General features: G+C 36.6%; 1 protein-coding gene and 1 long non-coding RNA gene across 2 annotated transcripts in view; one reads left to right on the top strand and one right to left on the bottom strand.

Annotated features, from left to right (window-relative positions):
• LOC116183400 (uncharacterized) overlaps window positions 1-6,150 on the top strand; it is a 33,141-nt gene extending 26,991 nt beyond the window's left edge. The window contains exon 2 of the long non-coding RNA XR_013339501.1: window positions 5,913-6,150. This is a non-coding gene — a long non-coding RNA (uncharacterized LOC116183400). The remainder of the gene's footprint in view (window positions 1-5,912) is intronic.
• LOC144245925 (glypican-5-like) overlaps window positions 1-24,886 on the bottom strand; it is a 42,661-nt gene extending 17,775 nt beyond the window's left edge. The window contains exons 1-2 of the mRNA XM_077781484.1: window positions 24,718-24,886; window positions 16,715-16,876 (exon numbers count right to left, since the gene is read on the bottom strand). Coding sequence (XP_077637610.1) covers window positions 16,715-16,876; window positions 24,718-24,883 — 328 coding nt within the window. The 5' untranslated portion in view covers window positions 24,884-24,886. The remainder of the gene's footprint in view (window positions 1-16,714; window positions 16,877-24,717) is intronic.
• Window positions 24,887-27,550: the final 2,664 nt, after the last annotated feature.

Here is a 27,550-nt window from a genome sequence, read left to right as displayed (position 1 = left end):
CAGCTTCAAAACAAAACTGGATACCTCTCTGGAAAATAGTTTTAGCAAAATTTTACTTATGAAACTCAATGGAGATGTAAAAACAATTTTGACTAGATGATCAACTGATACATATTAGTGAGATATTTTACTGAAGTATGGAAAGGGCTTCAACTGTCAAAAACTACAAGTAAGGAATTACATTAACAGATCTGTGGAAGAATAATATACTTTTCTTCAAGTGCAGCTGGTGAAGTGATAGTGATTCTCCTAAATTTACCCCTGGTAATCAGAAAGTACAAACCAGCCACACATCACAGAGTTATGAGTTAATACTGCAACAGGGCAAGACACCAAGCTGACACAGGAAATATCATCATGTGTCTTAGAAACAGTAGTGGGCACGAGAGGAATACCTCAGCCTTGCAGGCTTGACTTCATTTAGCACATCTGTCCTTTCCAATTCACAGTCCAGAACCTGTACATTAAAATTACAACTGAATTAACACCTGCAGGTGTTACATCAGAAAATGGAAATTTGCTTCCTTGAGCTTATTACATTTAATCCATCAAGTAATATTTTTAATGTTGTTTTTTTCTTATGTTCATTCATTTGCTAGATATGTATTTTAATGCACACAATTTTAAAACAACAAGAGATTCTGTGTATTTTAAACTATTATAGGAATAGTTTGTGATTTAAAGGACAGTTTCAAAATCAATTTCTGCACACTACACATACAAAAAGGTTAGTATTCTGGATTCAACTTTTTTAATTTTTAACTTTTTAAAAGTCAGCTAACTGACTAGGGGAAAAAAAACTTCAACAGATGTAAACAACAGAATGCATCCGTTTAGGTGTGATGGTGAATAACTGGAAAAGTAAAGCATGAAGTAACTGCAAGAGACCAGATTGCTCTGACCTAACAAAAAATATTTAAGGGAATATTTTAAAATACATCAACCACAAAATACAGTAAGAAGAAACAAATGTGTCATGCACTCTATCAATCATACTCATTGCCATAGTGTATAAGCAATTCTAAGAAAATTATATTAATGGCAAGATACCTTTTCCTCCCCAGCTGATAGCTCAATTACAGACCTATACAGAGAACCAGAAAGCTCTAATAGAGCTTTTTCATGTCTATCTAATAGATACAGATGAAAAATGTACTAGCATCACTCAATCTTCCACTTTCCATGTACTCTTGAAGTTCTTCATAAAGCTCAGCATGTTCAGATATAAAAAACTCAGAGATGACCTCGTATTAAACTGGGGTTAAGTGCCTTAATGAAAACCAAAGCCACTTCAGACCCTGTACCTGGAGATCAGGTCAGCTTTGAGTGGCCTGTACCACCTTTGAAGCACAGATTCGACCCACCAAGTTGCTGGTGAACCTTATGCCATCAGCACCTAATTTTCATTTCCTTTTTCAAGAGTGTATGAGGGTGTGTCAGTTGCAGCACCTTCCATAGCATGTAACAGAATATAATGCGTCCTGACAATAATGTCTGAGGTCCCCGCAGGATAAATACAGGCAAATGTATCACAATTTCATCCAAACAGCTGTTACACTGCGCTACAACTGGGTTCCTCATGTCCAGGGAGGGTGCAGCTGCTGCCACCAGGCATGGGAATAAATGAGATGGATCTTCATTTCAGAAAGCTCAAGAATCCATTTATTACCCCCAGGGAGGAGGGGCGGGATGGAGAGGAAAGACCAGGCAAAGGCAGAGTCATGGGGTTTGTATACGGTATCGCAGGGGTGGAGTTAGGGTTCGGGTCAAGGGAGGAGATATTAGCAACACAAAATGGGTAAGATCAAATTCCTGTCTTTTAGGAACAGGGGCACTCCACAAATGGCATTTAGGGGTTTGTCTCTGTAATGAACATTTTAGCAAGCACAACATGGAACAAGTCAAACACTATCTGAGAAAACACTAAAGCTCAGGCAACATGAATGAATAATAGTTTCAATCTTCCTCCCAGGCAATGGCTATTTATACAGATGCACCTCAAATTAAAGCTAGGAAACATGAATATGAGCCCAAGATCTTAGACTTGTCACCCTGAGTGAGCATAAGTAGGTGCTGAAGGCATGGCCGTGGTGTGATGTCCCACCTCTGTGACCATATGTTAGCAAGTGTGAGTTCCCCCTCTCTCATGGAAGTCTACCCCTATGCTTATTTAATCATAAAATGAAAATGTAGTAACTATTTCAGATCATAATGCAAAAAATGTTTATACTTAACATAGATCAGTTCCAAGCTTATTTTGTCCAAAAATCTCCAGAAAATGACTGGAGTATACGTGAAGCAAGTTGGATGGGAAAGACTTAAAAAAAAAAAAGGGAAAAAAAAAGAATCAATGGTATTTGAGCTAATTTCTAAATAAATATTACTTATGGATTAATTGAGATTTTGCTGGTCATACACAAGAGTAAGGAAATGTATTCCTTCTTCTTTTGATTAATAACTTTTTTCTGCATTATTAATTATCACCTTAAATATTAATATTTTCAAGAAATGACATCTCTATTTAAGCTGAGACAGATGCTAAACCTCAAAACTGTATTTTCTTCAGATGGATACAACTTAAAGGATAGAATATTTTAAATTAAATATTATTTATATCTTCCATCACTGTAACTTCAATGCACCTTAACATCTATTCCCAGATTGAGTTCTGCTGAATTTCAGAGATCAATTCAGAAATTCTACACTAACTTGTAGATCTAATTTGTGTCGTTGTCCCATTTTGTACTAGAATTGTTTGTCAATTGTCTTGAAAGAAGTTTGTGTATTAATTAAATACTACTATATTTTTCGTCTGCACTGTATAGAACTCATGCAAAAAAATTAAAAAAAAATCTGTATGAAGTAGAACAGTTCTGATACATTTACCTAATTATAAATAATCAACAGGAATTATACTATACTACAGACAAACTACATAAACCTTTTAATTAAATAACACGTTTTAGCATTAGTTACACAAAGCACTGGAAGTTACAAGACTGCTCTACTGCTTCCCTTCCCTGAACTTAGAGCCCATTTGATTTACAGTAAAACAGATGGGGTTAATAACTACATCAGGATGAATGAGAGTACCTACTCTAGTAAGAAAGAAAGACTACAAAAACAGAATTTATGGCAAACATGTAATCATAGCTGCCTTTTAATTATAAGCACTGGAGGTAGCTCAAAAGGACCATGACTTAGGCTATGGTTTCACAAGTCTCTGGCTGCAGTACCAGACAGACACACAACTGTTTGTGCAGCTGCTCCATGAAGCAGATCAGGGAAAGTATCCAACTTAAACACAGTACAGCAGGAAAAATTACCCAGTTTTAGTTTCCCACTGTACTTCACTAAGAAGCCACAAAAGTGTTTGGGCTACTACAAAGTGCAGAGGATAGCACATACTGCCAAACAGGCAGCAAGGAAGGAACATGAATAACTTAGAAGTTCATACAGAGGCTAAAATTAAATACAGAGAAAAATAAGAAAGAGCTTTAGAAATGCCCATGATGAAAACTGGCACTTAACTGAGAAACTGCCAGACACAGGTATCCCATTCTGTTTGAAGAGAATACTATTGCTTGGCATAAATGTTTCTGATACAAATCAATGAGAATTAAGTGATGTCCAATATACAACTGGTTCACAAGCCTTGGAATAAATTTTATCCTTCTAGTACCACAGATACTTAAAAGATTAGGAGGTGTTCAAGCATAGAATATGAAAATAAAAGCCACGCATTAAAAACTCATACCGACTTTAGTTCAGGAACCAACATTAAATAAGGAAATCAGGATTACATGGCACCCCATAAATCCAATAGAGAGAAGCAGATTCTTAACTGAATCCACTGAACTTCTATTTGCACAAGAAGCACAAAATGCTTAAAGATAATGAATGTGCTTTTTAATACTCAAATTCATAATGGCAACCCAATTCCTACGAAATCGATGTGACTTGATACCTCATTTGACATTGTCTAACTTCAAGGAGCAACTGAGGCACTGAGGTGGGAGATCAAGAAGCAGGCTAATTTTCCTCTGCAAGTACCTTTCTCCCACTGTTGACTACAAAAGAACTCAGGAAAACTAGGTTCCTAACTTAGTTGTTCAAATTACGTGGAACAAAACCAGATTTTGGTATATTTGTGTATTTAACCTAGCTGCTCAAATGCACTTCACTTAAGTACAGACAGAAGGAGTCTCATAGCTCTAGGCTTTTTCTCTTGCTAATAAAGATACCTCCATGAGTCATGACTGGTGCATGTCACTGTCCCTCCTCTCGACAGCCTACACTGAGGGCTAAACTGCCCAATTTAGGTTCAAACTTTCAGCAGACTTTCTAAAACTAAGTATGAGCAAACAACAGTAAGAAATAGGTACCTTTCAATGGCAAATTCAGGTGCTGTGTCTTGGCAAAGTCTTTCAGCAGATCCTCAACAGATGAATTAATTATCTCAGTGACTTCACCACCCAGCTGTCTTAACTCAAAGCCAAATCAGCATGCTATGAAACTGATCTCCCCGAGTTGTACTTTTCACTCGCCACCTCTCAGATGAAAAATATAAATCCTGAACTTCAAGGTCTTCACACAGTCAGTGTGTGAATGGGAGAGTAGGAAAAACACCTATCCTTTCTTTAAGAATCTGTCAAAAAAAAAAAATATAACCTGAACACATTAGTGTATGTTGCAAAACATCTTGATTTTACTCTACCAGAAAATATAACATAAATCAAAAATTGATGAATTACTGTGCTTGTAGGTTCTGAGCTACAGTATAGAAAACATTTAGTTATAAAATGTTTTTTTAAACTACTTTCCTTCAAACTGATACTGCAGTCATTAAACACAAAGAATTTAAACTTTTGAAGCAAATGTAACCACAATGCTTTTCTTTATTCCCCTGGAAAGAGAAGTATTAGAGTAACTATATATATAAACTATTACATGCAATCCTTCATGGTTATTCTTAAGAGAGCTTTAAGTGAAAATTTTATAAAGAACAGAACACTGGTTTTCACTTTCATGTATTTCTAAGTGTGAAGGAAAGGGTCAAAGGCAAGAGTAGAATTTCTCACAATACTTTCCTTGTGAATAACAGCTGAGAAGTCTGGAAAGCAAACTAATTGCTTAACTTTCACATTATCAACAAAGCTGTCTTTTGACAGCACAGTTAAAATCTCCATCATCTGTTATGTTTGATCAAGTTAGTTTTGACTGAAGTACTCACACGGTCTGAAAAGAGAGCTCTTTATTTTCTTAAAGGGTTTCAGAGACACCTAAGAAAATGCTGCTTCTTTTGACTTCTAAGACTTTCTGGGAAAGGATGCAAGTAACTGTAAGTACCACCATCAGAAGAATCTAAATTATTAAACAAATGGTGTCTAGTTAGAAAAAAAGTACATTGAAACAATGATTGTTATCAGGTTATTTTGGGTTTCTGCCACCTTCTCCTATATTATTATGGGAACAGAAGTAAGTTAGAAGGTTTTCTGGAGAAACAACTTAAACTTTGAATTATACATGCTATCTTCAGAATATCTTTCTTACTTCATTTTCCTAGAAGATTAAATAGAGCTTTCTTGATCTTCAGAATTTTCCTTTTTAAGTTTTCAGGAAAATGCTGCAATGCTGTTCTCACACTGTATGAGGTTTTACATTTTCAGGTGTGACAATTTAAAAACTATCACTTGTTCTGAATTCTCAGCATAAACAGTGAGAAGATGCCAAGGCTGGACTTCTGTGGCACAGAAGTTACTTTCATGCAAATGAGCCAAGTTAGGGCACTGCTCCTACTGCAGCTGCAGCTTCTAGCTGTACTGTGTTTCACAGAAATTTAAAGCTGGATAATGCAGAGAAGAGGAATCATAATTTCCTAAAAAAAACCCAAACATTTTTTTTTTCTTTAGGTTACATGAGGAGAGTGGTGTCCTCGATTGAGAAGAAGAAAAGAAACTTTCTGGATTCCCTGCAAAAAGTAGTTGATTTATTCTTAATATTGCCTTTGATTTTCACCTTACTTTCTGATACTTACCATCATTTTACGTTGTGATCTTCTCAAGAAAGCACTGTTGGATTTAGTTATGTACTGGACAGGTGAAGGAACTAAGACTGTAAAGTGCTAAAGAAATAAATTAAAAAGACACACCTATTGACCCATTTTCTCTTCTTTCTGCTTAATGTCCTAATTTTATACTTCTTTTATTATTTCTCTAAAGATTGGCTTTTTAGGATTTATCCATCTCAGATTTTGTATTTGGTTTCTTTAATCCACTCCTGTGATGAGTACACAGACATAAGCTAATGCTCAGATATTTTCTGAGAAGATCTTTGACATGGATGATTTAATTATTTTTGTCACTAGTATAAGTGCTTTTGATTGGTTTTATAAGAGGGGTTGAGTTTTAAGAAAATACGCAAAAGGCTTGCACTTTTGTGCATCTTACAAAATCATTTTGACAGTATGCTTCTGTTCCAGTTGCATTAGGAACCATAGTAACTGCAGGGAGGGAAGCTGAGTACCAAAGAAGTATTTCAGCTAGTGAAGCAAACCTGTAGCTAGAAGAAAAACCAGACCTATGATCATGATTTTTTTTCACCCTATTACCTTGTCTATTCGGTATTTTAACTCAAAAAGTGGGGTGTTCCTGAAAAGCAGCAATTTCATTGCAATTTTTAAAATCTTTCCCTAGGCTCTTGTGACTCTTTCTGTAGCAGTGACATTGTCTAGGGTTTCAATATAACTTAGACCCTTACTTTCAGAATATACATATCTCTTATATGCAGTATGTACATAAGATGTAAGCATGTAAGCAAAAAGGAGTAATCATTGGAGTTACTTGACTCCATTTAAAAAAGACATATTTGATCTCATTTCCTTTGAACATGATGGGACTAAATGCCCTGACCTGACATGTAGACACTTCATTGTTAACTTCAACATTCTGAAAGAGTGAACTTGTATCTTTTGCCCCGAATACAGACTTTTACTTTTCTCAAGGTTTTGCAGGATATCCTCTGTGGGATCAGCACCTTGCTGCAGTGTTTGGCCTGGAGGACAGAAATGACACCCTAAGACAGCTAAAACAGCACTAGAGAGATGCCTGTTCTGCAGCTGAATCAAGCCCTTAATCTCATCCCAATGACCTACTGTTCACACCTTGCCTCTGGGAGGGTCACACTGAATTATGCCATTAAACCATTTTGTTCTTAGGCAGTTAACCTTTTTTTCTCTTCATGGTGCCCTTCTAACTTCTCACTATTTCATCTTTCATGCTCTGGGCTAGTTTGTACCACAGTAACAGCACTGAAAGAGGAAGTAAAATCAAAGTTCTTTAAACCAAAGAGGTCATTAATCTGCCTCACAGTAAGGACTAAGTGCAGTGAGTGGAGGAAGAGCTATCTTTAAATCCTAAATTATAATAAGTACTCAAAAAACATTGTCTTTAAAAGAGAACAGCAGGTTTATAATCCCCAGGTGTAAAAAAAAAAAAAATTTATTAAAAAAAGCCAGCTTAATAAACCATTAAATATAAAACAGAATTATTAAATGAATAGCTACATCTTTCCCATGGGAGCAATCACTACAAAAGGTTCCTTAAATATTAGCTTCTACCTAATAACACAATAAAGAAAAAGACCTTGCATAAAACAAATTACAGATTCTAATCCTCTACTCTGAAGGAAACCCTTAAATTAGATAGCTATTTCAATTTATCTTCAAAACAACAATAGTAAGTAATGAAGAATCAAGTCTCTCATGGGACTGATCAAAATTGAATTTGCAGTTTCCTGTACTATGCTGACAATCATTTACAATAAAATCGGAATGAGAAAAGGAAATTGTCTGTGGGACCACTGAGCCAGGTAATAGCTTCAGTATAACATGGTCAAACAGCTGAAATCAAATTAAAATGTACATAGAATTTTAACATGGTTGAACTAGGTCTTACTTTGCTTATAGGATTCTGGCTTACAACTTTTAAGTAACAGATCTGGAGTGAAAAAAACTACTCCTGGTGAAAATCAGGCATTTTACGTTAGCAGCAATCTGTTTAAAATAACATGACATTAAAATTGTGTTAGGGAAAACAAAGAAAATTAGCTTGTAAACTATTTTAGTTTGAAACTGTTATGACATAATGGAAACACAAAGGAAAACCATTTTATAACTTTTACTTTCTAGTCCTTCTCTGTACATCTATAAACATTGTAAATTATAACTACATTATCCCATTTTACAAAACTCAGAAGACCTCATAGGCACAACATAAATAACAAGGAATACTTCAAATATTTAATTATTTTCAGATGCCTAACAATAAATAAATATATTTATATATCCATAATGTGTTTTACACAAGTATGGAACAAGGATTGGTAGGCTGCAGTTTAAAAATAACACATCAACTCAATTTGAAAGAACTTTTCTCAGCAAACCTGGCCCTGCAGAACATATTTTCTATACTTTGCACAAGTTTATTTCCACAAGCAGCCAGACCATGGCTATCACAGTGGAAGCAGTGGAGGGAAATGTCCACTGGAATTTAGACATGTATCTCCTCATTCTTAAGAGAAGTTAGTTAATATTCTCCCAATCAGCAAATAATTCCCTTTTTTAAAAGTCTGGTGACCTTAGAGGAGTCACTGAAAAATGCAATAAAATAGATGAGATTTGGACACTGGAAGTATATCCAGCCCAGAGCTCCTACGTATCTTGAAAAAACTTGTTCTAAACTGTTTCAGGCCTGTGAGTGCAGACTGTATTTATAAATTATACAAATAATTAAAAATACTCACTGGAGCAGTACCCTTGCTTTGTGGCACACAAGTACCCTAACTACCAAACTACAAGGTTAATTTTTCATTTTGCTTCTGTCACAGTGGATATTAATTAGGTATACAGACCAAGACAACTGGAACAGGGAAGAGTTACACACTGCGAAATAAACAGCCCAGAAAAGAGCCAACTCTCCTCAGTAAATTCTGCTGTATTTTTAGGCATTACTGAAAACCCCTATATAAATGGCTACTGTACAGGTACTGAATGGCTAGGCAGCTGATCTATTGCACATCTGTAGCATGCTGCATGCTACATTCTGACCTGCAATGCATATGCGTTTCAAATGCACTGAAATAGTGAAAACAAAATGTTCTCTTCCAGAACTCAAGGATCAGCAAATTTCTATCATGGCACTCCTCTAGTCTGCACAGACCTATGTTCAAGCCTTTAATATAAGATGAAATTTGTAGCTTTATTAAAAATGGATATTACTTGTATCAACAGATCTTTTAAGAATCAAAGTACAGCTACTTACACTTGCTCATGACGTGTTTTATATAAGTTGTTTCATTACCACTGTTAAAATCACTGTCTCCTACTTTGTTACATGACACACATACCTTTCTGCTTAATTCAAGAAAAACAGAAAGTAGATATTCACTTCTTATTTTGCACGTAAGCAAATTGCCCGTGATAAGAGTGAACAATAGATTTACAATATATCTCTTCTTGCACATTTCTACCTCTCCAGCAGAAGGGAAGCAGTGAGCCACAATAAAAGCAATCACCTCCAAGCAACTGATAGGATGGAAATTCAAGTGTGAGCTTAGTGCTCAATAACCTGCTTTTGCTCCCAAACTTTAATCACAGGCTTGCACTGGCAGATAGGGGGGCTGTAAGATTTCAGAGAGTAGGGGAACTTCTGAGGGCTCTTACTTCGATGTGTAGAACAGACTCACTGGGGCACAGCTTCAGACACACCTCAGTGTAGGTATCTACGTGCATGAAATTTAGCTAAGTGTCCGAGCTGTCATTGCAGCTAATGGTGACACTGGGCTCAGCTCAGCTATCTAAGCATAGGTTTCCAGTGACATTTGGCACGTCCTGAGGTCCACAATGACAACCTTCAGTTTTTGTCTCCACAGGAGCAAAATTCTCCTCCCAGGTTTATGTGTACAATACAGTCCTTTTTTGCATATTACCTGACTTAATTATCTCTTTACTATACTTCCACCTACTTCAAGTACAGGTAGAACTTTTTTACAGGAAAGCCAGTCCTTGGTTTTCTACATTTTCTAATAATGCATTTCAATGTTTCATTAATTCTAATTTGAAGCATTTATATCCTCCCTTACTTTTCCTTTCTGCTGTTTTGACACAATGGTTTTATAATTTAAAAAGTCACTTAAAATGCAGTCTGATTTATTCACTCTAGATGTAAATATACCTATCTTTAAAAATTCCATGCAAGACCAGATAACGTCAGGTTTATGTCTGTTGGGAAACCAAACTGGGTTTACCTCTCAAAAGGTAAATGCAGTAATGCAGTAAAACTCTCCTTTGAAATGCAGTACCTGATTCCACTTCTAAGAAGTATGTCAGGTACACAAAGACACAATTTGAAAACTAAAAAAGGTTTAAAATAAAGACTATCTGTACTGTAAAAACTGCACAATTCTTTGAATTTCCCATGTATAATATGTAGTTCATAATAGTAAAGTATCTGTTGAAGTGACAGTGTGCAGATCTGTTAGTTCTATACACTATAGTTCCACTGTAGAACTAATAATGAAAAAATTGTATCAAGTTATGAACGAATTCGTGTTCTTTTAATACTGATATATAATATTATAAATTTAAACCCATTCTGCAAGAGTCTTTATGATTGAAGTATCCACCCCATTATGTTAAAGAACTGTGTAATCTTGGAGAGAGGTTAATCAACAAATCCTTTTTGCTAGAGCATAACACCCACAGATTAATCTTAAAACTAGTTAAAACATTCAAATCATTTAGCCTTTCTATGTAAATCACATTTTAAACCTAAGGCCAAGAAAAGTCTGTTGAGTAGTCCAGTCTAACTTTACAACTAATTCTTGGCAACTGTCTTCTTGTCCAGCTTGTTTCTAAGACATAGAATTCCCAAAATTGTTACCCAAAAGCATTTTAATGTTGTCATTGGAAAATATTTGCTAATATCAGGTCGGTATTTTCTATACTGCAGTATGACACCAGTGGGGCTTTATCTACTATAAAGGAGTACAGATAAGCACTTTTCTATGTGTAGTTTTTTCTCTATGTAGATTTCAGAGCATACGTTTTCTCTCTTCTTTCCAATTGGTCTGTGTCTTTCAAGTACACTACCCAAAACTGAACAATGTTCTTCAGTTTACCAATTCAAAACAGACGTTTCAATTCACAATGTCTTCTTTCTGTTTAAGAATCTTAAAATTGTTGCCTGCCTGACAGCAGTATGAAACTGCTGACTTTTGTCATCTTTTGATCTACCATTATTCACAGAACTTCTCCTACAGAACAAATCCATTGCACGATATCCCCCATACTATTATGTCTTCAACTGCTCCTCCCCAGCTAAATGGAGCACTTTGTATTTGCTGCTATTGAACAACAATTTTTTCACACTTTTGACTCCATTGTGTCAGGACTATTTTGAATTCTGTCTTTCAACAAGACTTGCTAACTTTTTGGGTTTTTCATTTTTCTTAACACAGAATAAAAATACTAAGTGAAAACTTCCATGTGTATTTGAAAGACTTGGAAATCTAAAAGGCTGCAGGCAATTCTACCTTTGAAATAATATTAAACATTCATTCAAAACCATCAATTTTATACTACCTTCTCTGCTGGAGTTCAGTCTTTCAAACTCCTGCATTTTGTCAGCTATTACCTTCCCAAAGTTCTCAGAATAAGGAGGAAGCAGGCATCCATTAAAATACAAATTTTCTATGACCACTGCTCCTAAGGGAATGATACTTTAAATTTGTACCTCACTTCCTTTTTCAAATGCATAAGAACTACATATAGCATAAAAAACTCTAAATTAGCATATGTCTATGCTGATCACTGTGTTACAGAAACATAAACCAAAATAGTAGTTATCTGGGTACTAACAAAAATATGAAAAAAAAATGTTAGTACTCACCAAGTATGAGACTGAACAGTGCACCTTAATTGTAACTCAGACACTATTGTAACTAGGACAAATAATTGATGGTAAGTGAACAGGCTGAGACTAGAACACAGGAGCATAAATGCACACTTGAAACGAACAATTTAAGGAAAGACAGATGTGGCGAAAACTGTTACAGAAGCCCATTAAATCCCTGTGCATGTATAGGTACATACATATACCCCAGGAGTGCCTACAGGCACAACACACATATATGCAAGTAAGTATCTAAAGATAAGAATGAGATAGAGTAAAACCAAACTCCTTTGGAATGATAAAAGACTTGCTTGCAATATAGAAGTAAAACTCAGGATTAATAATGAAATTTTAGGTATTAATTTAAATCTCTACATTTCTGCACTTACAGCAGTCCCTTAGTGCTGTGTTTTACGTATATACAGACATACCGGGTCCAAATCTAAGTTATATTAGCATAATGTTTATCCTGCTTTTTTATTATAAAGCACTCAAAATACTATATGAATAGATGATTGCTGAAGTTAATAAAGTCTGTATAACAGCTTTGTTCCTTAGACCAATCAGTGGGTATAATTATTCTTCTGGGCTATTAAAATTCCCTACTTTTTCAGTCCAGAGGGGAGCATGATCATAGTTGTGAGGAAGGGCTGCAGAGCAATTGAGAAAGAGGAATATAGCCCTGGTGAACCACAGATATTTTTGAGACTCTTATCCCTCAATATAACAGAGTGACAAATGGAGTCTCTCAACCTGTCCTCATTTTTGTATTTTAACAGAATCCTTAAGTTTCATTTAATTAAAAGAAGTGGGATTCACCAGTATTTAGATTTAGGGTTATTTATATCACACTTAAAATATAAAGGATTATGGAGATGCAAAAGAAGAAGATGTTAAACATCAAAGCAGTTTGCATTGCAAATGATCTGACAGGCAACATATCATTCAAAACCATGAGAGATACAGCAGCTCTAGCTAGAAGTTTTCTGATCTTCAAATCATTCTTCAGAAAACTTCACAAGTGGAAAGCAATTGAATTAGTGCCAGAGCACATTTAGTTTCACAAAGATTAGGAGAAATTCCGTTATGTCTTACGGCTTACCAGAGAAAGAGCTCAGAAGATTTCAACCCATTTTCTAGTTCATACAAGTTACTTTAGCTACTAAAACTTTTTCCTATTTTAATGTAATAATTGTACTGTGATCTCAAACAATATGATGCAACAATTTGACTTCATTTAATTCTGCTCTAGGATAATGTGGAAATTGATCTACTCTGTAGCAATAATTTAATAGAAAAACATGAAAATTCATCAAGAAAGCCTGAGTCAATACACTTCAGAACTTACATGGCAAAGGTAGTAAATTTTTCCTACACAGTGGAAATGTCAGGTAATGCTCTAAAGAGTGCAGCTTATAACCTACTGCATACAGACAAGATCTCTGTTTCAGTGACAGGCAGCCCCATTCAGAAATGATTGATGCTTCCATATTTATAAAAACTATGCTACAGTACTAGAATTGCCAAATACAGTAGCACAAAGAAAAGTTAATTTGCTTTAGACTCCACAACTAAATTCTAATCTCTGAATTTCCCTTTCAACCAGACAAGCTGTTACCTTGTTCTATGTCATACATGGCCACTTTTTAAAGGGTTACAAGCTCTCTTGTGGAAAAATAGTGAAGTGACTCGAGATCTGTTGCACAGCACATCATCCTATAGCAGATCACCAGATTCTTAGATGCCTATACAATTCCTCTCAAAATTTTAGAAATTGTAGGGATTTCTTTTTTTCTCTACATGAAAACCAGCACTGCAATGTGACTACACTGTAAGCCTGTTAGCACTTGTTAATCTTTTGATAATAGGTATAGACAAAGGTCAGGGTAAACTTTGAGTAACATCTAAGAACTGTACAAAGTGAGTGTGTACATATTGAGATATGTCTATGGCATGCAATTAAGATTTAAAAAGGATTTGGGTTTACGGTTACTAGAATGGAGATGTTATAGCAATCCCTGTACAGCAGCAACAATCACCTCCTAAATACTAAGATAAGAAATACTAAAACTCAGAAATGTGCAATATTATCCTATGAAAATTACTGTCTTGAAACAAAATTATCATACAACTTAAGTTCTCTAGTCACCTTTCCCAAGGGAAAAATTATTTATTGCTCTCCATAATGTATCTCCCACTTACCAGATTAATATCTATCTTATTTAACTTCATTGCCACCCATCCTTCTGTTCCCTTACTGGCCCTCAAAGTTATTAAAAGAGAAATAGATTCAAAACAAAAAAGAAAATTAACATTCTGAAACACCCTGAACCATAAGGAAAAAACTAACAGTGCTCAGTAGGACCCAGTACACAAGTGGAGCAATTGCACCACATAGCTTGACCTAAGAGGCATGGAATTTTTGCAAAATTTGGAAATTGCCAATAGTTCCTGTACTGTCAGGAAGCAGCACTTACCCTAATACAGAACCACAGAAGTTTCACAAACATTAGAAGGTGACAAAGAAATGTCAATATATATAGATTAATTTACTCTTATATAAAGACACATGCACACACATAACAAATTAATAGACAGATAGGCAGACAGCTGCCTCATTTCACCAACACGGTCACCATAAAGTCCCTTGTAGTTAGACACCCTGAAGACTTAGCATCTCTAGACTGTATTTAATGCTGAATGAAAACACACCTCTGAAGACCTGCAGAGTCAGATACGGATCATTTATTTTAGCTGTCTACTTCTCTCTACTGAATATGTAAGAAACTGAGACAAAATTAGCTATTTGTTCTGCTGGAATCTAGTCCACCCCTTTAAGACCCACCTCAGCATACTTTATGAAGAGGCAGGTGACACCAGTGACAAAATTCATGACATCTGCTCCCTTCTCTACACACCCAACATTCCCCTTCACGCTTTCTGAATGACTCCTGAGACGTCTGTCCAGTTGCCGAAGTATCAGAAGAGATAATCACACTCCTAGCTGCCCAGCCCAGCCTCATCTAAACATAAAGGAATGCCTAAACATTTAGTGGTAAGATAGGCACCCTGTCATAATATAATTCAGATTGCAAAGGACTTAAAGACGTGTCCAGCCCAAAGTCCTGCTCAAAGCAGGGTCAAAAATTTAATTCAGATAGAATGTCTTAGTATGTACCTAGAATTCCAAGCTGAAAAAACATCAGCAGTATCTCATTATTGTTTCTGAATCTGACATCACTTAGCTTTAATTTTAGTTAGCTGTGGTAGCAATTCCTCAAAATTTAGTGGCATATTCATACCATGTTTTTCCACAAATAATTATTTCAAGGTTAAAAAAGGTTTTAAATCCAAGTAATCCATGCAATATTCTCTCTGTTATGCTTCTTTACATAAAAGGAAAACAAAGACAAAACTAGTAAAGACTAAAGCATGTACTTTGAAAATACATGAAATGTGTAAGATAAAAGAGATTTCCCTTTAAGCATATGCTTTTAAAAGTATTTGTTTAAATGCAAATGATGGACCAAAGTTAACATATTATAAAATGTAGCAAACTCTAGGTTAACTTATATGGTACCAAGAAAAAGATAATACACAGAACTTGAAAGGAAGAACAAAGGCAGAAAAGAGAGTAAAAGATTTCTCTGTACATTTTATCAATGATTCCCTGATTGTAACACCCTCTGACAGCTGTGTTAGGCAGGCCAAGTGGCAAAACTCCTAAAAGGTGGAGAGCAACTCAAAACTCCAGCTTGCTTTTAGCATTAGAAAGCCTAAATTTAAAAAAAAAAAAAAAAAAAAAAAAAAAAAAAAAAAAAAGACTACAAAGTCTTTAGGACTACAAAGTCAACTTTGCATTTCAGGATCCCATTCAGCTAATTATTTCAGGATCACAGGTTAAAAACAAGAGTTGCCAGAAGGACAACTTCCCAAGCCTGTATGAAGTTAAAACGTTATCCATTCTAATGAAGTGGTCATAAAGGTTAATAAGTACATATTAACAGACAAATGACAAGACTTTAGGGCTTTGTCCTCAACACACGTAAACTCTATCTCCTTCCATCACGTACAACCTCATACCTCTACTATTTTCATATCTTCTCAGCTCCTTAACCAATTTCTGCATTAACATATGCCCAATTAAATCAAAAAGAAATGAATAGTATATGAAGAGTTATCACAAAAAGGAAACCCCACCACCAGTCCAAATAACTATTATTTATTGGGTAACCTCCTGTTGTTTATTAAAACAACTATCACTCAATGTGCAATTTTTTTCAATTACATTTAGAAGCTCAAAAGTCTGAAAAACTAGATCTGAAAAAAGAACCTCAAAATCTCAAAAATAAACTACCCAAGAATGTCTACAAGAAAAAGACAAAGAATATAGTGGATGGAAACAGTGATGTAACAAAAATCTCTCTTTCATAGTACTCCAGGCACTAATTTTGCATTTTAGTATGACTCCAGTAAAAGCAGTTAAAGAGAAATGTGAAGTTACAGGTTTACAATTAAAATCAAAGTGTCTTACTAGAATGATGTCTTACTTTTTCTCAAATAAAATTTTTTAAAGGCCACAAATTCCAAAAGCAATGCAGTTTTCTAATCACCTGCATGATTTAGTAGTCCTCATTTGAAAGCATAAAAGCAAAGGAGGAAGCTAAAAATTAACATATAACCTTTATTACGTCATAAATAATCAAATATGAAAATCAAGAAAAGTATTAACAAGTTTGGAAACAAAAAGCAGAAAGCTTTACCTTGAAAAGCAGCTGCATTATGAGATATTAAAAATTTTAATGTAGCACTTGATGTTTGAAGCACTTGCTGTATATCTTGCTTTGCTGCAATCTGATACCTTTCTTCCATCTTTTTGGTACAGCACGTTGGATTTTTCGAAGTACAAACCTGGAGATCAACACCTAAGGAAAAGGCAGTATTACTGATTAACAAAAAACAGAAGTTCGCAAAACACAAACACCTAGAAAACAGCTACGGTTTGTGGTTTTTTTTACATGGGTATTGACACATAGAAGAAACACCAAAAGCTTTAAAACATTTGGTCTTATTCAACAGAAGGGGATACTAATTAAAATTCTGTGCGAATAGTACACTTATTACAGTTAATTAAAGTCATATAATACAATTTCCCTGACAATGTAATCTTGTTCCAGCTGTGAATATTGCTAAACAATGTTGGTAAAATATGTTGACTATGCACTGTACATCACGTTACAGGTGGCAGATGTCCCACTCCTAGAAACACTCAAAATCTGCTTAGATGAGGCTCTGGGCAACCTGATCTAGTTGAAGATGTCCCTGCTCATTGCAGACCAGATGACCTTTAGAAGTCCCTTCCAACACAAATTGCTCTGTGATTCTATGATCCGCTAGAATACTGAACTGCTGGAGCAGCTCACAGCTGGCACTCTTGTGCTTCTGTCAATCTCGGACTACAAAAAAGTCTAACTACTTCCAAACATTACAAACACACCAGTGGAAAGCCCACTCCTGACAGGTGCATAATGAACACATTTATATTAACTTCTACATGGAGCAGCCCTAACTTCTAGTCTAATCTCCCTGCATCCTTCTCTAATGTCAAACACTCCCACGAATCTGTGACACCAACTACCTACTTCCCTAATAGATTTGAGACACTTCTACAAAGGAGTATTTGTTTTTAATTTCAGGCAGGCTGAAATTCCAGAGGGAAAATTCAGTACTTTTATAACTTTACAACTGGAGCATAGTAAAGCATAAAAAGCATCATTCACCTTCCTTGTTATCATGTGGCATTCAAAATATTTTTTCTTTTTTAATACTGTATCTAAACAATGCTTTCTAATATAAAGAATAAACATATCATGAAAGAAAAAATATGAGACTTTAAATTATATCAATATAAAACTTAACAGTCCAATCCAAATTGTGCTCTCAAATATGTTATTTCACTGACAGGTATGACAAGATTTCAGGGAAACATAGTGAGAAACTTGTTTTTATCTGCATGACCTTTCAACTTCTACATTTTAGTTATTAACAAATAATATACAGGGTAACTGCTCACATGCGGTTCCCTCTGTATGCAGGCACAGGCATGAATAATACTTGTCTAATATTGAAATGAGGTAAAAATTAGGTCTATTAAAATCTTATTAATATTTTAAATAATTGTTAGGCACAGCTTAGCTTTCAAACCTTTGCCACTTGTAAAGCAGAAGTATAGATATACAGATATACTTGTAAAGCAGAAGATCACTGCTACAGAAGCTAATTTGAAACTTTATCTAGTCTTTATGGACTTGAGTACAGCTTCAAAAAGACACAATTTCAGCAAAACTCTAAAATAATAATGAATATTTGTATATGGCTTCAGCTGGCTCTTCAGTATTATTTTATTCCCTTGATTGTATGAAAAGTATTTTTTAAGCAGCATCTTTTGAACACAGATCTCATTCCCAATCCTAAGTGAATTTTGTTTTATAGTTTTAAGACTGCTAATCATGTACATATGAAGTACATTTTATTGACCTACTTTTGTTCCAGCTCATTAAACACAGCTGCTTTCACTGCCCAGGAAAAAGTAACCAAATACAACATACAAAGAACCCAACTGACTAAAAATTAAATTATTGCTCAAAACCCACAGAGTGGTTTTCCATTTGTTTTTTTAGAGATCTACAGAACAAGGAAGAGCTTATAGATAATGTTTCAGAAGACACATAAACCAGAACATGAAACAGGTCTTTCCATTTACGTACAAGCAATATTAAAAAAACACACAATTATTTTCTGAGTTTTTACATCTAAAGAACTTTCCATCTTCCACAAGAATTGTTTTATCAATAACCAATTTTGAAATTAGAGGCAGAAAACACTTTCTACTCCAAAAAGGCATATTGGCTCTTTTCAGTACCAAATTCTGATGGCTCTACACTGTGATCCACTTTGAGACAAGATCAAAAGACAGCTAGAACTGAAATAGCTTAGCCTGTAATAAAAATATATTGAAGCAAGCAGTTATGGTATTAGAACTGAAAGCAATCTCGATGAGTCTAGGAAAGACAGTTTGGGAAGAAAAACATAATTGTTCCAAGGTGCAAGTTTACCTATCTGCAACTGATTTCAAACTTTTATTCATGATCTCAGCTGTACAAATCTATATTTTCAGTGTCCTGAGATAAACAAACGCTGACAGGATGAGGACATTAACTGCCAGGAAGAGCAAATGCCAGATCTGTGGTAAATATCTGTCAGTTTATTTCAACTTTCAAGAGATCACATGCTGGGTCTGAAAAATCCCAAAACAGACTTAGGATCGTCATGACAAACAATCTTTCAAAAACCAGCACTGAAATGCCATATGGCTTGGAAGCAATTGTCAAATCAGTGGTTTATTTCAAAATGGATTTGGAACCTGCTTCAGACCCATGCTTATCCTTTAATATTTATTAACTTATTTTTGTTACAATCACCACTCCAGACTTAGCATTACTTGCTATTACTATGATTGTAAAGTACTTCAGCTTTTCTCAGTAAAAGAGAAGCCTCAAGCACCTGTAACTGTCAATGCTGTTAACTATCATCCCACTTCTGTGGCTCTATTCAGCAGGTGTCAGTATTTCTCTCACCTGCACTTCAAGAGATGGCGTATTCTATATACTGCTTTCAAAGGGCACTCCAGACAACACTGTAGAACAAGTTTGGCTCCTTCCTTATACACTCCAAGCTCATCTTCCTGCCTACTAAGAAGCATGCCAGCAAGGTGAAGCCTTCAACACACTCATGCTACAGTGCACAGAACAAAACATGCTATCCTGTCCAAAAGCCCTCCTGTTTTTGAGACTGCTTGAACTTCAGGGCAGGGGAACTAACAGTGTCTTGACATCACAAAAGCATAATATTGGCTCCCAAGAAGATTCAAGAGAAAATCCTATGGAGTGAGGACAGTCCATTCCTTCCACAGGACACCAGCCTTAAGCAATGTAGACATAACCCTGGTCTGTTCCACTTGACATGAGAGTCAGGAGGCAGTCCTCTGTCTTCTACTGAGCAGCACCACCTTTCAGGCCAACCCAGCCAGATCAAGACTACTGAGCACTGATGACTTCCTAAAGAAGCTGAAAGATTGGACATTGAGATAGGGGAACTGCTATATAGCTGAGCCCACTTTTTTGTTGATTTTAATCTCAAAATACTGTTGATTTTTTTTCACAGTGATCATTTTGTGGATCCAGGGGTGAAATGTTCACACACATAAAATTATGCTGCTGGCAACAGTCCTTACAAAAACAGATGTGATATAATGAACATCAGTAACTGATTTGACAGAGCAATTAACTTTCTTTCTCTGACTAAATCATATTCCAGAGCTCTGAATGTCTATTAGACAAATAGAGTAATTAGAAGTGTCCCTGCCTCCATACAACAAAAGAAAAAAAAAAAATTAATTTGACTTGAGGTAGAACCAAAATCCAAATTACTGTAATGTAAATTATACTAGAAACCCAAATTAAATTTCAGATATGATCTTAGAATTGCATTAAAGTAACCTGCTGGATTTTAAACTGACTTCTATTGTTACTTTAAGGGGAGTTAGCAAGAATATTTAACTTGAATTAACAATACTACCACAGACCAACTTTTTCTGACATTATCTCATCCTTCCAGCATGGTCTTTCTCATTTATTCAATTTAATATTCATAATGGTTCTCTACCAAAAAGCCCTTACAGTAAAATTTATACTAATCACAGTCTTCACTCTCTTTTATGCTTCTTGTTCTCATAATTGCAGACATCATCTCCCAGTGTTTGCTAAAAAGAAGCCTAGATTAATCCCTGGAAAAAAAGAAACCAACTCAAAACCAAAAAAAACAAACAAACAGAAACAAACTGCCGAGAAAAAATATCTCCAGCACTTTTTTCCCCCCACTTAATTGGGAATTGTTTGATTCTACAGTAATAGTAAATGTAACATTTTCCAATAAGCCACAGAATTCAGCTTTTCAGTGCAAACAGAAGCCTGAACATTTTTTTACTGATGTACCTACCAGAGGGTAGGCATGAGTGAATGGTTTACCAGCCATCCTATTCTGCTACTGCTAAAATTGTATTATAGAATGGTCTGGGTTGGAAAGACCTTACAGAATATATAGTTCCAACCCTCCAAGAAGGGCAGGGACATATTTCATTAGACGAGGTTTTTCAGAGCCCCATCATGCCTGGCCTTGAACACTTCCAGGGACTGAGGATCCACAACTTCTCTATTCTAGGTATTCTGAGAAAAAGAAATCAGAAAATAAATATTATTTGCAACAGAGATAACAAGAACAGCCCAGAGCGCTCATTTAATCTGTCTGAAAAAAAAGAGCTGCTGAAATTAGCTAAAAGCTCTAGATTTACTAGCATATAGGGTAAAAAAGTAGAAATCTTCAAGAAATCTTAGGTTACAATACCAGAAAGGATATAAAATACCTTGAACATAGGAAATAAAAATATGTTAAAAAGTATTTTGCAGACAACAATTTCTTTTTTTAATAATCCAAGTCATATTGATCCACAAAAATAAAATAACTCCAGACCTAACCTTTGAGCACTTTTTATTTAGTTCTTCATACAGCAAAAAAAGTGGTTTTTAAGATTTTTAATTACTGAGGTTACTCTGTATAGTCCCTCCAAAAATGTACTTGTAGCACAGAACCAGACAGGAAAAAAACAAAGTATTTTTGCAACTAACACTTAAAATCAGCATGAATACAATAAATGCTCCAATATAACATGTGATGGGACTGAGCATAAGTTTGTACTATAGCTCCCAAATCACATTTACAAAAGACCGAGAACAGTTAGTCAAATGTCTTGATTGCTAGGGGTAGCAATAAGTACCTTGGGATTGGAAAAAAAAAATATATATATATCTTGATTATTAGTTTCCATTTTCAACACTATTATATCCTGTCCTATGTGGATGATAACACAAACTCAAATTCATAGTTTTCATATCCTTCAAGATCATCTTTGTGTTTATGTCATTTCTGCATAGGATGACAGAAGTATTTTTTTCTCCCTTAAAGATACACAATCTTTATACAATTGCTGCAAAACTAATTATATAAAATAATGTATTGGGTTTTGAGCTAAAATATATTCAAAATACAGACACATGACCATCTCCAGAACTAGAATTTGCATGATCTACTGAAATAAGGCTGCTGTTTTTATTCCTACCAAGAAGAGGAAAGAATATACATTTAACAAAAACAAGGCAAATATAAACCCTGTAATTTTATTTACTTCCACTGCATACAAAACCATACATCAACCAGCATTCCTGCTGTACCTCAGCTGCTGACCACACTCTACCCCAAAGAGACTGCTTAGGACATTTAAATGAAAGTGTTCTTAAACAAGTTGTGTCTAAGGTACCACTAAAATAAAGACATAGAGGCAATGCAGTAGAGGTATTTATGCAGCTTATTCTGAAGCCAACACTAACATTTGATAATGGAGTAGCTCCAAGATTCCACAAGCGGCACTAGCTGTCCGCTGTGGTTGCCCTGAGGAGCACCTGAGATGCCAAAGATATCCCACCCACTGCACACTGCACTACCAGAAAGATGTAAGTTTCCCAGAGTTATTACATCTCTCAGCCCCATTGGGAAGATGATGGAAGCCTTAGGAAAATTAAAATGCTGCTAGATGCCCACATTTCAGCACCAAAATTAAAGCTTGTAAAGGCAGCAAGCTCGGACACCTATTTTCATAAGTGGACACCTACAAGAAATGCATGTGTTTTACAGGTACATGTGTGCGTCATGTACACAAACACATTTCTTCTGTCATCAGAAAACGTTTCAAAATATTTTTACATCCTGCCTCAGAAGAAGGCTTAATACAGAAGATCAGTAGGAAAAACTGACATTTCTCTTCACATTACACTTTGAGCCTACTAATACCTTTAATCACACCTAAACCTTCTAAAATACTCGTTTAATCCCCGTTTTCTTGTCATTGCACTTCTGGACAGATTTTACTGCTTGCAATTATTTGTTTAATGATATCTAAGATCAATGCTACTCAGAACAAGAACTCTGGCAGCCCACAGCAATGTAATTCCTTCAAAGAGTGAAAAGCTGCTGACCATACGGCTGTACCACACCTCCTACTGCCCACTGTTTGCAAGGGCAGTGTCAGAGAAAGGAATTATTTTATACATTCTTACAATTCAAACATGGCTTTTCCTACGAGCAGGAAATGCAGAAAAGTCAAAATGAAAAGAAGAAAGTGAGTGGTGGTATAAAAATATTATAGGAGAAAGGAGGAAATTGAAGGAACAGAGAAGAAGAAACATATATAAGGTACTATAGTTCATTTCTTTTGAGTCAACATATTTCCTCCCTATCCCTAGTACACAAATGAATGGTAATCAAAAACAGTAACAGAGAAAGCACAAAATTTACACTAGGCTACAGAATGAGAAAAACATAGATAAAGTGATACCATATCATTCATACTGAGATTATTCACACAAATAATCAGCACAGAAAAACTGAATCACCGACAGGACTGTAACACAGATTTCACTTTCCAAACACCTCCATTTGCACAGTACTTGTCTCATATCAGGCTTTCCAATTGAAACATTTATTTTCTTTTTATCAAAGGCAATTATAAAATCTTTAGGTTAGGACAATACAAGAAGACAATCATGCATGTTGATAAATATACTGGTAATAAATATAGTACTCCAATTTGTAAACTACACACTCCAATATTGACTGTTAAGCATTACACATTTAAAGCCAGAGTTATTAAAAGCTCTATTTTGGAGGGATTCCTTTAAAATAAACCTAGTACACCTTATCTCAACTTGCAGAGTTAATAAAAATGACACAAATTATCTTTTTAAAAAAATGAAGTTAGTTATTGATATTTTGAAGTGAGGGGGACATTAACTCATCTTTTGTTGCATTTTCTGTCTAAAAAGCACTGACTCACATTTACTAGTTAACTTGTCAAACAAAAATGAACACACTTTACAGATGGGCAAAAAAAAAAAAGTTGTTTTCTCATCTTATATTGCTGATCACTGAAATACTTGCACTTTAATCCTCTAAGTTCAACTGAGGTTCTCACAAACCTGGAACCAAAACGTTAAACATAAAAACCTACACCTTACTATGTCATTCAGCTTTGCACCGTCATTCAGCATCTACTTAAAAAAAAAAAAAAATCACCGCTGATACAAATGCTAGCTATACTGAAATTGCCATGAAGACTCTCCTTTCCCGGGAATTTTATTCCATTACATTCCAGTGACAGGTAGATATCGAGCAGGGAAAATGCGCAGCCCGAGCACTTGCAGCGGTGTCAGTAATTCTCGTTTCCCAGCAGTGACTCCAGCAGCCCCAGCGCAGTTCGGCGGCTGTCCCCAGCCTCCAGGTTGGCGCTGCCACCGATGTACCTGTGCCTGCCAGGGCCGGCTGGAACCAGGGTGACCCCGGCTGAAGCGCAGCTCTGCTGAAGCGCGGTACGGGTCGAAGTGGGCGGGCACAAGGGCGCTTCAGGCAGGTATCGGCGTGCTCCAGCTCGAGAAGGGAGTCTTCTCTCTTAAGTAAGGGGGCAGAGCGGGGGACCCGATGTGCCCGTGGGGCCCAGCCCCGCCGCCAGCATCACCCACCCATCGCCGCCGGCGGCACCGAATTCAAGCCGGCGGCCCCGCCGCTCCCGGCGCCTCCTGCCCCGCCGGCTCTGCCTTACCTGCCCGCGGGAGCTCCGGGACGCCGCCGAGCGGGCCGAGCCGCCGCAGCTGGAAAACTTTCCGGACCGCCTCGCAGCTCGGCGGCGGCTCCGCACCCTCCGAGGCGGCGGCCAGCAGCAGGACGGCGAGGGTCGGGATGCCGAGGCGGAAGCTCTTCCCCCCCATGGCCCGCGACCGCCGCCAGCCGCCGCAGGGACGCGGCCGAGGCGCCCCGAGCCGCCGCCGCGGGGCAGGCACCGCCCGCCGCCCCCGCCGGGAGCCGCCCCCGGCCCGGCCCGGCCCCGCCCGAGGAGCGGCCCCACGCCCCGGGCGGCAGCGGGAGGCGCTGCCCGCGCCCGTGTCGGGGCTGGGGACGAGAGGAAACACCCCCGCCCCACCACGTGTACCCGGGAGTGCGGGCTGCGGAGGAGAAACCCAAAGGCGGTGCTGGCATTGTAGGGGAACAATTTTAACCCAAAAACACGAAAAAAAAAAGTATACCGCTTTGGGGAACTGCTAGAAACAGGCTTAACACTGTCAGTAAGGTACGCCGTTCAGTTTGGCTTGAAATGCCAAACTTGATTTTCTGCAAACAGAAGTTTCCAAGAATTTGGCAGTCTTCAGAGCATCTTCAAAATTTTCAGTTTGAGGCAAACGTGACATGGAACCATTTTACAAACTCCTGTCCTGTAAGGTGAAGTCCGATGGGAGCTCTTAGAGGAGACAAGGAAGCAGATGGGAAGCATCCGGTTATCTTTAGAACAGCTTTCTTGATGCCAAAATCAAGAATTTTCTCCGTGCACAAATTTTAAATGTCACACCTTACCCCTGACAGGCACAAATTTTTCTTAGTGTGCTTTGAAGCTGCAAGTGTTCATTCAGCACTGTAAAACATAAGGCTTTCAATTTAAAAGAAATCTTTTATCCCTGTCAGCAATTTCAACACAAGACTGCAAAACCAGTTCTAAGTGTGGATTATTCCACACTTCCATTTTAATGCTGTTAACAAAATTAATAAAATTATTAAAATTAATTTCTTAATTAATTTAATAAAATTATTAAAATTTGCACTAGATATTAACCACTACTGAGCAAAACAATAAAACAATGTCATTATCCAGTCTACTGAATGACAGCTCATAAGAAAGGGAGAGGACTAGTATTTCTGAATCATCCATACTCCTGGTCCTGGCAACTTCCTTCTGTCAGCAGGCTCCAACATAGATTATATGAAATGTCCTTTAACAAAATTTGTTGTACTTTTCTTATACATTGATGTATAAAGAGTGTACACAGAGGACAGGTTACAATCTTCTTGATAAAGCACACTACAACAAAAGACATTTTAAAATCCAAGGAAAATAAAGGGGAAAGGGACAGAAAAAACCAGTGAATCCTACTAAAACAAAAACAAAAACATTTTTATTTAAAGTCAATAAATTTAAACAAAATGCAATGTCTTGTAAGGAAGCTGGTAGTAGGCAGTGAACCGCTTTTCATTCAGGAAAATAGTCTTTTTTAAAATATTGAAAAATACCACTGGGGAAAACAATCTGAACATGGGAGCCAGAGAACATAGGATCTTATTCAGCAACTTGAAGATGGTAGAGCAAATTCTGAAAATAATGAAATGCCATCCTCAACACCTAATACAAGATGTGTGGCACTCGCAGCAAACTTATGAAAATAAAGGATTAGAATTCAGGGAAAAATTCTTGCAAATTAAGAAAAACATATAACCATTCCTACTTACAGATTTCTCCTTTACCCCACAACCACATGGAAGTTTGCCTACAACAACAGATGATGTTGTGAAATCTCTAGAAACCCTTTGCTTCTAATGGAACCAGTACTTTCTCATATCCTCCACTAATAGCAATTCAGAGAAACCTCTATCCCCCAACTATACAGTTTAAGGGAAAAGGGAAGATTTTGGTAAGAAATTGAATGTACATGTTTTAACTAGATCTTACCACATAAGAAAGATTCTAGTTTAGTACAAAAAATGAAGCGGGTGTTTGTTTGTTGGGGGATTTGGAGAGTTGGTTTTTCAATTTTTATTTTTTGTTAATAACTTTAGCATAGGAAGTGGGAAGGAAATAATTATATTTTGCTCCATTAGAATATTGAATTTAATTTCAGGTTTTATGTTTCAAAGTTTTCCTGATTTTAGTCTTAAAATGTGTATTTTAGCTAACAAGTTTCAAGAATTAATTATTCTGGGATATACTAGACTGAGTTTCTATTTGGTAGTGCTGTTTAGCTAGTAATGAGCAAGCTCTCCTGTCTCTTGCCATGGAGCTCACTTATGTGACTGTATTTTGAATCTAATGCTTTTCAGTGGGCATATTTTGCTTTTGCTGCTAGCTGTAGTGCTGTACTGCTTATCACCTTACTGTATTGTGCTTGGGAATGCTTTGATAACAGCCACACAGATGTGCCTCCAAGGGATGGCAGGTTGCCAGTATGGCTGCTGTTCCTGTCCTGCTTTACTGGACAGGCTGGAACTTCAGTCTGAACTTGAGTTGAAAGGTCTGTGACCTGTGAATGGGTCCATTATGGAAAAGAGATCCACCTGCAGTCCATGGAGAACCCCATGCCAGAGCAGGTGGATGCCTGAAGGAGGATGTGACCCTGTGAGATGCCTGTGATGGAGGAGGTTTGCAGAAAAAAGGAACTCTTATTTTGATGTAAGAATATATATACATATATATGAAGTTTACAAGAGAACATTAGCATTGGCTATGCTTGTATCTTCTTTGCCAAAGCCTGAACATACACACTTGATGGCTCCTCACAGATATCTAGCTGTTAGCACAAGATGAGTTAAGAATACCCCTTCTACAAATTCTC

This window comes from Lonchura striata, chromosome 2, assembly GCF_046129695.1.
Source record: "Lonchura striata isolate bLonStr1 chromosome 2, bLonStr1.mat, whole genome shotgun sequence".
Lineage (NCBI taxonomy): Eukaryota > Metazoa > Chordata > Aves > Passeriformes > Estrildidae > Lonchura > Lonchura striata.
This window is presented reverse-complemented; position numbering and strand designations above follow the sequence as displayed.